The 13,654-nt window shown below is 46.1% G+C and overlaps 1 protein-coding gene across 1 annotated transcript; it reads right to left on the reverse strand.

The window, feature by feature from the left end:
- Nucleotides 1–332: 332 nt before the first annotated feature.
- On the reverse strand, nt 333–13,654 carry LOC136020087 (S-adenosyl-L-methionine-dependent tRNA 4-demethylwyosine synthase TYW1-like). Its single transcript, XM_065690814.1, is given in 9 exon segments — nt 333–338; nt 573–628; nt 2,565–2,679; nt 3,457–3,579; nt 4,503–4,784; nt 5,953–6,059; nt 6,062–6,131; nt 6,921–7,022; nt 13,541–13,654. Coding segments are annotated over 9 exon segments (975 nt in total).

The following is a 13,654-nucleotide window of genomic DNA, read 5'->3' on the forward strand; positions in this document are numbered from 1 at the left end:
TCATGCCTGCAGTTTAGAAATACAAAGGTTAATAAAGCCATTTCATTCCCTGGGAACAAGTCTAGATTGATCTGTCGTTCCAGTCCATCAGTCTCCCAGCTGTGGGAGATAATCCACCTGAAGAAATGGTATCCCTGTGATTAACAGCAGTCCTGCAGGCCAAAGACACACCAATTAGATTTCATATTTGATCTGATAAATACATTTCAGGGGAGTAACTTTGGAGGACAGGGAAAACGTGCCACAACTGTAGAAGTCCACTTAGTTACTAAATTCACTAAGAACCACCACTGCCTTCTCCTGGTGCATAAAAGCCATTTGGAGAACAGGTTCTAGGCCTAGAAATAAGCAGCTGGAAGGGGGGTAAATGCAGAGAAAGCCCAGACCTTCACCCACCTACTCCTGCATCATCCATCTCTCCCTGGCACCACAGCCTTGGGTCACCAGGCATCCAACAGAAGCAGCCCCAGACCTCTCCAGACCTATTTCAGGCCACAGTCCTATTACCCACTGGTGAACTTCCACCCCCAGCTATTCCCCCTAATGAAACCACAGGCATTATCTGCACTCACATCAAAGTCTGGGTCCAGCTCAGGACCCTGACCAGCATCATCTGCAACTATATCCCCTGCAGCAAGTTCCAAAAGTTGAATTAGTCGGCAAACAAAGGGCTGGCTTTTAGCAGCTCTGAAGCAGTCCCCACCACACAGTACATGTGTGATTTGGTAAACCGAGGGTGGGATTTACTTTTGTATCAGCCACCATTTTATATATTTGAACGATTTCCTGTTCCACCCAACCTCCTGCCAATTTTTGTGCTCGCTCAGTGTGCAAAAGGCACCAGCACCTTCAACTGTGCACCTACACCTTCAGAAGCTCTTTGAAACTCCACCTCTTTCCCGAGACAGAGTAGCTCCCTGAGAGTAGTTCCTAAGTAGAACAGCGATGACTGACAGGAAAAGAGATTCTGGCATTCACCTTGAACTACTGAAGTCATCTGCCTGACCCAAATGACTGCAAGAACCCAGCATCTGTCTCAAGCCCTTTGATGATAACTGTGAAGTGCAGTGAAGCATAAGGAAAAAAGCAGTAGAACAGAATTCAGCCTTGACTTCCATCAGTTCAGGCAACAGGAGATGGATGCAAAATTAAATTAAGATCACCTGCAGAGATGTGAGGAAACATTTATTAGATAAAACTCCAGAGCTTCACTCTGACAGCCCATAAAAAGCAGAACAACAAAGAATTCTGACCATCTGTGACTGTACATCTCCCTTATCCACTAGTGATTATCACTAGAGGCACTACTTGCCTGCAGAAGAGATCAAAGCTGGACCCTAAGCTGCTGCAAATTAACCATATTGCACAGGCAGAACACCTACCACAAAATCTGTGCTCAAAACTGTTTAGGAACATTTCAAACCCAAGTAACTTTGTGTATGAAGAAGCACCTGATAGAACCCTGAAGTGCACCAGTTCTCTTTAAACTTGTTAGCTTGTGTGTGGGTAGTTCAGCTACAAAAACCCAAAGCATTGCCTGTGCTGGGCGGAATTACTGCAAGACAACAGGTGATGTCAGTGTAAAACAAGCGTCAGACTCATTTTAAATAGTTCAGCATTCTGCAAGAGGAAAAACAGCTCAAGGGACTAGGCATCTCACACGGAAAAGAAAACTTCTTGTTGCACAAACTCAGAGCCACTAAAGTGAGGATGTGACTTAAACTGAGATTTAAACAACTAAACCTCCTTGCCTGGGAGCAGGAGAGGCTGATCATGATAAATTACTTTCGTAAATGCAGATCATCCTGCTCTTTCATACCAAGTCTTCAGCATTTATTTTAATTAGGGTAAATAACTGCCCCTATGGGACTGTTCTACAGTTCGAGTGTTTGCATAAACCTGCTGCGGGTCAACGGGCACATTCCCTGGGAGACTCAACACCCAGACACAGTCATTACTCCTCCAGCTAATGAAGGACAGCCAGCAGCTCGGGCTCCTCAGGATATATGTACAGACCTATCTCTTGCCATTACCCCACTCAAGAGAGCTGAGGACTTACATGAAGTCACCGCTGGAAGCCCTTTCACCTCTACCTGCTCTGCTTACAGAAGCATGAAACCAGCAATGTAGATTACAGCTAGACTCATCAGCCATGCAGAACAGGAATAGAAAGGCCAGGAACGAGAACTATTTCATTTAAAGCTTCTCAGGATTTCACATTTGCAGAGGCAAGAGGGCAGCGTCACGGCAGAACAACCGCTTGTCATCAGATCAGAAACCACAGCTCATCGCTGCAGATGAGTGTCTTTGTGTGGCAGCACTTCTCACTGACCGCTGGTGGCGAGTACACACAGGCAGGAGAAGAGAAAGGACCACAGCACAGCCACACAGGGAGAAATTGAGCCCTTCTCCCTCCAATCGGTTCATCCTCTCGTTCAAGCTGTAGTGCACCAGATCCATACAAGCTCAGGGGCAGGAGCTCTCACACAGCAGCCTGCCTTGCCCCACGTCACTGGAGCTACTCTCCTCACAGAGCTTATTACAAGCAGTGGGCAGGATTTTACCTCCTTTCCCCTCTCTAAGGTCAGGAACAGAGATCTCGTACTCTCTTCCAGAGCACGCAGCCTCCTGTGATCCAAGGCCTGGAGTTTCAGGAAAAAGTTGTGAGAAGTCCACAGTCTAGAGCCATGCAAGAGAGGGAAGGTGCAGTTACAGACAGAGGTAGGTTTGTTGAGGAAGGGGTGGAGAGCAGCTCAAGGATGCACAGAGAAAGACCCCACCACAGAAAGATTGCTAAGGGGGAAATAGTCAGCAGCTGGCAACATAGTCATCCCAGGTCCCTCCTGGGCACACCCTTCCCCTCCCAAGTGCCCGCTGCTCAGCCACCAAAAAGTGTGGGGAACACAGGAAGGTTTAGCCTCGTACCTATGTGTATTCTCACTCCTTTCTCTGTGCTAAACAGATAAAGTTGTCTGATGTATTCTGTTGGCAGACTGCACACAGAAAATGAAACATGAACAGACCCACACAGGAAGGGAGACAGCAACACCCTGGCATAACAAAGGATTATGGTTGTCTTTGCCAGGCTCAGCACAGGTCACATCAAGCTCCCACGGGCAGATCCAGTAACAAGATTGCTGTTTAGACACTGGACTGTGAATCACAGCAACAGAGATGGATATTCAGGTCTGAACAGTGGAAGTCATTTTCTCTCCGACTCACAACAAAAGGTTACCACTGCAGTATTTGCTCAGTGAACAAGTCCCAGTTAGCAAGGAAGTATATCCAACACACATACAAGTATAGTCTTGCCTGGGGACAGGTTCTCCAATAGCTCCTATTTTACTCTCCCTTTAACTAGATCCAACCAATTCAAATCCAGCAAGTGTATTTTAATCTATTCAGCTGATCACTGACAAAGACCTGATAGTTCCACACTCACTGTAACAGTGGTACCTTTGCTTCCTTCATGTGCCTCGTGATATTGCCAAGATCTTCAACATCAAGGACACAATTTGCCCCTCCAGCTTCCTCAGCATCAGCCTCCTCCTCACTACTGCTTTCAAACAACTCCTCTGCCTGTGTAAGAGATCGGAGAAAAACCCAAGTGAGAAACGTATCTGAATGTTAAACATTAGATCTTTATCTATGCTAACCAGTGAAATCAGTTCTCACACTCAGCAAAGATACTGAAAAACAAGGAGCAGCCTACCAATAACCTGTATAATGTGTACCAGATGCATTTAAACCTGGAGCTTTCTTCGGTGTGCATTTAAAAGTCCAGTAGCACAGACTGCCCGAATCTCAGCCCAGCTTTCTTGCCTCTAGATGACTTCCTCTCCCTCATGCGCCCACGACACGACATGTTGATTTCACGACAGGCAACCAGAGAAGTCAGACTCCCGCTGTGTACTGTGATCATCTGGAAGCCTAAAGCCCTTCAATTCTTCCAAGTGCCCCTTGGTGTCTGATGAGCAGGGAGTAAGAGATCTGCTTTCCAAGTCAAACCCTTCACAGAGCAGAAACATCATCTCCCTTTCTGTACACAGGCAAGGTACAGCAGAAGAGCACTTGCGGAACAGCGTGTTTATTCCTCTTGTTCCTGCAGCACCCTCAAAACCACTCAAACAGAAGAGACCTGAGAATTAAACATGAAGTGAACTTGGCCATGAGACAAAGCAAAGGCTCTGAAGAGAACACAGACTGGCTCTCTGGAGCATGTATCACAACGCATACCTCCCCCTCCTCAAGAGGAAGGCTCCCTCATCATACACATGCCATCTAGCCTAGGTCCATCAGCCATCGCTAATTCTTTGGTCCTTTTTGGGTGGCTCATTCTACTTGCTATCTGCCATGGGATCGCTTTCCTCTTCCCCCTCTGCTCCAGAAAAAAGAAGTATCAAGCTCCCAACGGCACCCCTCTGGGCTGCAGAAGAGAGAAGTCAAACAGTGCTACAAGGGGCACTAAACAAAAAATAAGGTCCCACAGATTTGGGCTTTACCTTAATATTCTCATATTCCGATGCCCCATGTTCATGATCTGAACTCTCCTTTCTCTGCTTCCCTGGAGATTCGCACTTCCCTTTCTTGCACTTCCCAATGCAGGGCTTCTTTTCTCCTCCGCAGAGGGCCTGAAACTGACTGAGGAACTTGGCTTTCCAGGCTTCAAAGTCGGCCTCAATGGTGCCATGCTTGCTCTGGGCCACCTTACAGTCCCTGTCACCACGAGTCATGATCCGGCTGGTGCTCAGCATCCACAGCCACCTGTCAATATTTCTTCCAACCTGGGATAAGATTGAAGTTAAAGGGAAATTAAATGAAGCCCAAGTTAAACAAAGATGGCAACTAAGAATGCAAGGACCAAGCCTGGAAAGAGGGCTGCAGAGGACTGCAGGACAGGCACTTCTGCGCTCTCCCTCGCCTGCTGGCTCAGAGCACACACAGTCTGAACACCACCACACCTGAATTAGACATTATAAAAAAATGCTTCCCTGTGAGGGTGCTGAGGCGCTGGCACAGGGTGCCCAGAAAAGCTGTGGCTGCCCCATCCCTGGCAGTGCTCAAGGCCAGGCTGGACACAGGGGCTTGGAGCAAACTGCTCTAGAAGAAGTTGTGCCTGCCCGAGGCAGGGTGTTGGAACTGGAAGAGCTTTAAGGTCCCTTCCAACCCAAAGCATTCTATGATTTGAAAACACCTCTGCTATCAAACCCATAATAGCTGAGCTCTGGAAACAAGCTCATTTATGCTATGCTTGGTCAAAATGGCCACATGCCTAACACATTTCCTGTGGCACCACTTAAACATAACAACCAGGTGACAAGTCATTCCAACCCTAACTATTCTATGATTCTATGATTTTTCTGACCAAAACTCATTACAAAGCTCAGATATTGCCGTATGCCCACTTCTATGGGCAACCTGTGCCAGTGTCTCACCACACTCACAGGGAAGAATTTTTTCCTTAACGGCCATTCTCAGTCTCCTGTTTGTCAGGTTAAAGCCATTCCCCCTTGTCCTATCGCTACAGCCCTTATCCAAAGCCCCTCTCCACGTTTCTCATCAGACCCATAAGGTACTGGGAGCTGGTCTAACGTCTCTGCCGAGCCTTCTCTTCTCCAGGCTGAAGCAGACCAGCTCTCCCAGCCTGGCTCCAGAGCAGAGCTGCTCCAGCCCAGGCAGCATCTCTGTGGCTCGATCCAACAGCTCCACATCCCACGTGTTGTTGCCCCAAAACTTGATGCAACAGAGTGGGTGGTCTCACCAAAACAGAGTAGAGGAAGAGACCCGCCTCCCTCAACCTGCTGGCCACGCTCTTTTGGATGCAGCCCAGGATGCCATTGGCTTTCTGGGCCAATTCTCACGCAAACTACCAGTAACAGGCAGGTATGTAGCATTTAAGATAGCTCAGCCTTCCAGAGGAGCAGAAATCAAAGAAAGGTGCACAGGAGATACTGTGTTGTGTATGTTGATCATTCCAGAGTTTCCCAAGCCAAACACAGCATATCTCAGGCCCTTCAGATAGGCTTTCCCAAAGCGAAACTCATTCGCAGCCTCTTCTCTGTTGCACTCTCGGTTGGCTGCCCATCTGTGTATGTAGCCACCAAGAACACACAGATGTTCCTGCTGGTTGTCTAAGAAATGAAACAGAACACAAGAGAAAAGATAACTCCATTTTAATGAACACTTCAGGAAGAGAGTTGGAACATGCAGGCACCTGAAAGAAGTCAAAAGATGAGATTTTTGCTGACTGGCTGAATAGTTTTTGGTGTGGGATGCTGCAGGTGATAATCCCAACAGTGATGGATGGCCATCCTCCCTGTAAAGCCATTTTAAATCAATCAAAAGAGAACAAGCTCTCTTTCCCTTGTTTAATGGAGTGGTAAAACAGAATGGGACACCTGCCTTCCCCACCCCAAATCAACACCTTCCAGAACAGACTCTTGGCAGCAATAACGTCTCCCATAGATTAAAAAAGCAACTATCAATATTGACAGAAGAAAAACCCATCAAGGATTCCCCAGCAGAAATACTGCTCACAAGAAATTTTTAAGTCTAAAAGTTGCAGAAGGATCACCACCTACTTACTCCAGTTTTGAACCCTTCCCAGGTGGACACTGTCATAGACAGTACAGGGGCCCTTGTGCAGATACTGTCCATTACTCACAGCTGAGTTACAGAACTGGCTTCTACAAAGCCACACTCAGCATCATATGTCTTACACGAGCCTTTCCTCAGCACGTTCAGCATTTAGCTATTTGTTGCCAAGGACTGATGGACTGCACTTGCTTCCATGGAAGGAAAGCAAATTTCAACACAAAGCTTTGGGGATTTCCAGGAGAACTGTAGAGAAATACAAGACAACAGCCTTCACAACACCCGGAAAAGCTTGGATTTATTATTCCCATTTACAACATACCTACCTCCCCTAATAAACAATCGTCTGGATCATAGTCTCTCATGCTAATGACTTCCAATGGCACATTAAGGGAAATAACCGCCTCAGCAAGAGCTCTGGCAAATCTCTGAAAAAAGAAACATAGGAAGTGACCAAGTGCTACAACCCAGGTACCTGAAAGGTCAAACAAGCCCTGCTGTGCCCAGAGACAAGACTTTGTCAGGGACTGTAGTGACAGGACAAGGGGTAACGGGTTCAAACTTAAACAGGGGAAGTTTAGATTGGATATAAGGAGGAAATTCTTTCCTGTGAGGGTGGTGAGACACTGGAATGGGTTGCCCAGGGAGGTTGGGAGTGCTCCATCCCTGGCGGTGTTCAAGGCCAGGTCGGATGAAGCCTTGTGTGGGATGGTTTAGTGTGAGGTGTCCCTGCCAATGGCAGTGGGGTTGGAACTCGATGATCTTGAGGTCCTTTCCAACCCTAACTATTCTATGATTCTATGATTCTATGATTATTAGATGTGACTTCACGTATTTAGCACAAGTTGTATCCCACCAGTTGATAAATTCTAATTATAAAATGTACCACAAATTATCACCTATACCCATCGGGATGGACCTTACATTAAGGCAACTGATAAAACATCAAAACCTAATTAACATTTTAAAAGGAGTCCAGGAAAATGAAAATAAAACTTTGATTACCGTTCATCATGACACGGAAGAAGTAAGCATAATCTTGCTAAGGATAAGACAAGATGCAAGTCACTACTGGTGGGACGTTCTTTTTGGATGGTCACCCACTGCAACTGGCATTCTAAATACATTATATCACCCCATTGTTGTTCTTCTAGTATTAGTATTAGCTTTGTGTTGTCTATTGGATTATTTGTTTGGAATTGGAGGATGTTACAGCGCATAATGATTTTGACCTCTATCAAACGTATGGTAAAGCACTGAAGATACCTTTCGCAGGAGTTGGTCAAAAGAAGAACTTGTATGATAAGTAAAAGAATTTACTAATTTTAAAGAAAAGGGGAGACTGATGCGAAGAATTAACCAATGTACAGGGGGGGTTAGGGTTAAGCCGCTTGCTTAACAATATTATTGCTTGCTCATACTCAACAAGCCTTTTTCATGCTCATTATGTTATGCTAGAACAGGATGGGAGACAAGGCTACAGATAAGAGTAAGGAACAGTAAGCTGGCTCCTGCTTTCTGGGCCCTGAAACCGGCTAAAACCAGCTTTGTGGTTTGGACAATGACCAAGTCACCAGGGAACATGCACAACTATTAGAGGTAAAAAGTTTAAGCCGAGGAAGACTTATTTACTTCATCTTGAGACCCTTGCCCACGACCACCAGGAGTTACTGCGCAGGCGTAAAGGACATTTTAGCTCATTATAATACGAAGCAGGGATAGGACATGAATATGTATAGGCGTGTTGTGTAACATAATGAATATGTGTAATTTTAGAGAATAAATAAGGGGAGAAATGAGGTTGCGGCGGGCATGCCTTTGGAGGAATGATCCCCCATGTGCCTCAGCACTGAATAAAGCATACTTACTTTGCAACTTTAATGAGTTGTAGAGTCTATCCACGTATCAACAGCGCTGGTAACACCAGTGTTCTTAGTTACTGCTCAAATGCTTAGTCTGACCAAGGACTTTGTGAGTCTCATGCTCTGCCAGGTAGGAGTGGAAGCTGAGAGGAAACAGGGACAGGACACCTGACCCAAACTAGCCAAAGAGGTATTCCATAACCCAGCACGTCATGCCCAGGATGTAAACTGCAGTTAACCAGAAGGGATAGTTCACTGCTCGGTAAGGCGGGGTATCAGCAGGTGGTATTGTTTTCTCTTCCGTTGTTATTTCCCTTAGCATTATTATTATTGGTGGTAGCAGTAGTGGTTTGTGTTATACCTTAGTTACTGGACTGTTCTTATCTCAGCCTGTGTGTCCTGGGTTCACCAGTAACCATTTTTCTCCTTAGTAGCTGGTGCAAGCTCTGTGTTTTGATCCAGCCTGGGAACAGAGCTGATAACACTGGCTGTTTTTAATTGTTGCTAAGTAATGTTTATTCTGGCTAAGGTCTTTGTGAGTCTCATGCTCTGCCAGGGACGAGGGAAGGCTGAGAGGAAGCAGAGATAGGACACCTGACCCAAGCTAGTCAAAGAGGTATTTCGTACCACAGCACGACATGCCCAGGGAGGTAACTGGGAGTTACCCGGAAGGGCACGGGCTCTCTTCGGGGGGGTCGAACTCGTTCGGCGGTGGTATTGTATTCTCTTCTCTTATTATTTTCTCTTATCAATATTATCATTAGTGGCAGCAGTAGTAATTTATGTTATACCTTAGTTACTGGGCTGTTCTTACCTCAACCCGTGGGAGTTACATTCTCTCAATTCTCCTCCCCATCCCTCCAGGGGGGCTGGTGGGGGGTGGGGGCTGGGTTTAGAAAGAAAGAGGGAGAAAAAAAATGGGGGAGTGAGTGAGCTGTGTGGATCAGTTTAAACCACAACACCGTGGGAGTTACATTCTTTTGATTCTCCTCCCCATCCTTCCGGGAGCGTGGGAGGGAAGAAAGGGAGGGGGGGAGTGAGCGAGTGGGACTCTATGGCTGATGGAGTTTAAACCACAAGGTACTCTCAGGCTCAGACTCTGTGACTGAGACTGTGGGGCTGAGGTTGTGGGACTGAGGTTCTGTGGCTCTGACAGTGGCGGAGACCCTGGGCCTCAGACTTTGGAGCTGATACTCTCAGGGACAGACTCTGTAACTGAGACTGTGGGGCTGAGACTGGGGCTAATACTGTGGGGCTAAGACTCTGGGGCTGAGACTGGTGCTCAGAGTTTGGAGCTGATACTCTGGGTGAGACACTCAGACACAGACTGTGGCGGAGATTGTGGACCTGAGACTCTGTGGCTGAGACTCTGGGACTGAGACTGGGGCTGAGACTCTGGTGCTCAGGTTTTGGATCTTATTCTCTGGATGAGACTCTCAGACGCAGACCGTGAGGCTGAGACTTTGGGGCTGAGAATGGGGCTGAGACTATGGTGCTCAGGTTTTGGACCTGATTCTCTGGATGAGACTCAGACATAGACTGTGGGGCTGGGACTCTGGGGCTGAGACTCTGGGGCTGAGACTCTGGGACTGAGACTCTGGGGCTCAGACTGATGCTCAAATTTTGGAGTTGCTACTCTGGCTGAGGGTCTCAGACACAGACTCTATAGCTGAGACTCTATGGCTGAGATTCTGGGGCTGCGACTCTGTGGCTGAGACTCTGTGGCTGAGACTGGGCCTCAGACACTGGAGCTGATAGTCTGAGACTGTGACTGAGACTGTTGGGCTGAGACTGTGGGGCTAAGAGTGTGGGGCTGTGACTACGGTTGAGACTGGGGCTGAGACTGTATGTCTGAGATCCTGGGGCTGAGACTTTGAGACTCAGACTCTGTGGCTTAGACTCTGTGGCTTAGACTCTGTGACTGAGACTGTAATTTATACTCTGGGGCTGAGATTCTGTGTCTGACACACGGGCTGAGACTCTGAGACTCAGTCTGTGTGGCTAATACTATGGCTGAGGCTGTGGCTGAAACTCTGTGGCTGAGACTGTGGCTGAAAGTCTGTGGCTCGGACTTTGGAGCTGAGAGTGTGACCAAGACTATGGGATTCTGACATTGGGGCTGACACTGTAGCTGAGACTCTGTGGCTCAGGCTCTGTGGCTTATACTCCAGGGTTCATACTCTGAGCAGAGACAGGGGCTGAGACTCTGGGGCTGAGACTGTGGGGCTGGGACTCTGGGGCTGATACTCTGTGACTGGGAATTTAAGGTGGAAAAGCAAGGAGCAAGGGCAATGCTGGTGGCATCGTTGCGGACGTCACCCGCCCATACGTGTTAACACGTACCAGTTGCCCTTATTGGCAGAGATGTACTTAGTCAAATGAGTGCCAAAATTATTACACAACCTTTTTAGGAGCGGCCATTGATTCAGGGCAGCCAGTGTTAAAAATTTTGTGGAAAAGTGATAAACTAATTTGGATCAATCAGTGGCCGCTAAAACAAGATCGGCTGCAGCCAATTCAAGAATTAGTTCAGGAACAATTGGATGCAGGCCATATAGTACCCTCTACCAGTCCATGGAATATGCCCATTTTCACCATTCCTAAGAAAAGTGGAAAAGGGCGACTATTGCATGATTTGCGAGCTATCAATGAAGCTATGAATGATATGAGAACCCTTCAACCTGGGTTAACCTCCCCTGTAATGTTGCCAGAGCAATGGGACCTATTAATAATTGATTTGAAGGATTGCTTTTTCACGATTCCCTTGCATCCAACAGATGCAGAAAGTTTTGCCTTCACAGTTCCCTCTGTAAACAAAGCAGAGCCGGCAAAAAGATACCACTGGGTGGTCTTACCACAAGGCATGAAATATTCACTGACAATGTGTCAGATATTTGTCGCCTGGGCACTAGAACCATTGAGAAAACCTTATGAGAACTTGTTAATTTATCACTCTATGTGCGATATCCTAATAGCTGGACATCAGATGGATAAGAAAAAAATTCTGACAGAACTAAGCAACATACTGGAATCTAGAGGACTACAAATTGCCCCAGAAAAAATTCAAACAGACTCCCCATGGCGCTACCTGGGTTGGATTATTACAGGTAGCACTGTCAAACCACAAAAATTGACTTTAACAATGAAAATTCACAACCTTAATGACGTACAGAAACTAGTTGGGGATATTGAATGGGTGAGAACCATCTGTGGAATCACTAATGATGATTTAACCCCTTTGATCCAGCTCTTAGGAACATCCACCCAGGCAGATAACACGCGTCACTTAGGAAAAGAACAAGAAATCGGCCTCTGTAAAATAATTCAAAAGATCACAGATAATCATGCTAGTCGAGTAATTTCACACCACCCACTCATGCTTATGATTACCAATTCAGGACAACAGCAAAGGCATCCTTTTGCATTAATCATACAATGGATAACAGATCATCAAAATCCATTAAAAATTTTGGAATGGGTATTTTTGTCCATTCGACCCAGGAAAACTATTACAACCAGAGTGGAATTATTCTCTCAATTAATTATTAAAGGCCGTAACAGAATTGTAGAGCTTTCTGGAAATGAACCAAGCACAATTTTTATACCAGTTGTACAAGAACACTTGGAATGGTTGATGCAGGTCTCATTAGAACTGCAAACAGCTCTAGCAGGATTTCCTGGCATAATTTCCAACAAATATCTGGCACACAAGTTAGTCACTATCTTTCACAATCAGCAGATTGAATCTAGACCTTATAACTCTGAAACTCCTGTTAAAGGACCTACAGTCTTTACGGATGCAGGGAAAAAATCAAAAAAGGCTGCCATAACTTGGCAACAGTCTAATGTTTGGCATGAAAAAATTCTAGAAGGATCGAGGGATGATTCGTTACAAACCCTTGAGCTGACTGTGGTGCTATGGGCCCTGCAAAACTGGTGTCAAACTCCACTTAATATAGTTTCAGACCCTCTATATGCCGTAGGTGTTGTTAAACGTATTGAACGATCAATGATAAAGGAAGTGTCTAACACTAAATTGTATACTTTATTAATCCACCTTTTACAAAGCCTAAATTCGCGGCAACAACCATATTTTATTACTCATATCCGCAGTCATCAAGGCATAGCGGGCTTGTCTATCGGTAACAACCATGCAGATCAACTTGTAACTCCTGCTTGGACAGGACCTCTGGTAAATAATTTTGAACAAGCTCGTCTTTCGCATGACTTTTTTTACCAGAGTGCTAAAGTCTTGGCACGCCAATTTTCTCTCACTCGAACTGATGCCGAAGGAATTGTAAACTCTTGTCCTGCATGTCAACAAACAGGCTTTGGCCTTTGTATTGGAGTAAATCCTCGAGGCATTTTACCACTACAACTTTGGCAAACGGATGTCACTCATGTTCCAGAATTTGGATTCCAAAAATACCTTCATGTCTCGGACAACACCTTTTCCATGGCAATTCGGGCTACCGCTCAAACTGGAGAAACTTCTCACCATGTCGTGAAACACCTTCATGCCTTTTTTGCCGTCTTAGGTGTACCCCTATCACTTAAAACAGACAATGCTCCAGCCTATACTTCTTCTAGGTTTCACCGCTTTTGCTCACTTTGGGGAGTGAAACATCTCACCGGACTCCCCAATTCACCTGCTGGACAAGCAATTGTTGAGCGGGCTCACCAACCCCTTAAAAACCTGTTACTTAAACAAAAAATGGGGGAGAGCAGTGTAGGACCTAGCGAACGCTTGGCAAAAGCATTATATGTGTTAAATTATTTATGCCTGGCCGGAGAAAGGGAAGAACCTCCCGTGGGAATTCGTGGTAGTGCCTTAAAATCAGGGTTAACAAAAAAGGAAAAGATTTTTGTTCAATGCAAAGATCTCAAAATGGGAGAATGGAAGGGGCCAGTTGAGGTTTGTATGACTGGTCGTGGCTATATGTGTTTGATTACAGGAGAAGGCCCTCGTTGGATTCCAGCGCTATGAGTAAAACCTTGGAAATCACCGATTGAGGGAACCTCAGAATAGCCTCAATTATAAGTTGGTGGATGATGGCTATGACTATAGGTCAAGCATTACATACCATAGAACCACAAGAGAACATGTGGATCAACTGGGCAAACCAAACGAACCAGTCATCCGTCTGTCTCTCCATGGCCACTCCTGGGGACCCTTTTCCTACTTGTTTAGTCGGCAT

The sequence above is a fragment of the Lathamus discolor genome, chromosome 10 (genome assembly GCF_037157495.1).
Source record: "Lathamus discolor isolate bLatDis1 chromosome 10, bLatDis1.hap1, whole genome shotgun sequence".
Lineage (NCBI taxonomy): Eukaryota > Metazoa > Chordata > Aves > Psittaciformes > Psittacidae > Lathamus > Lathamus discolor.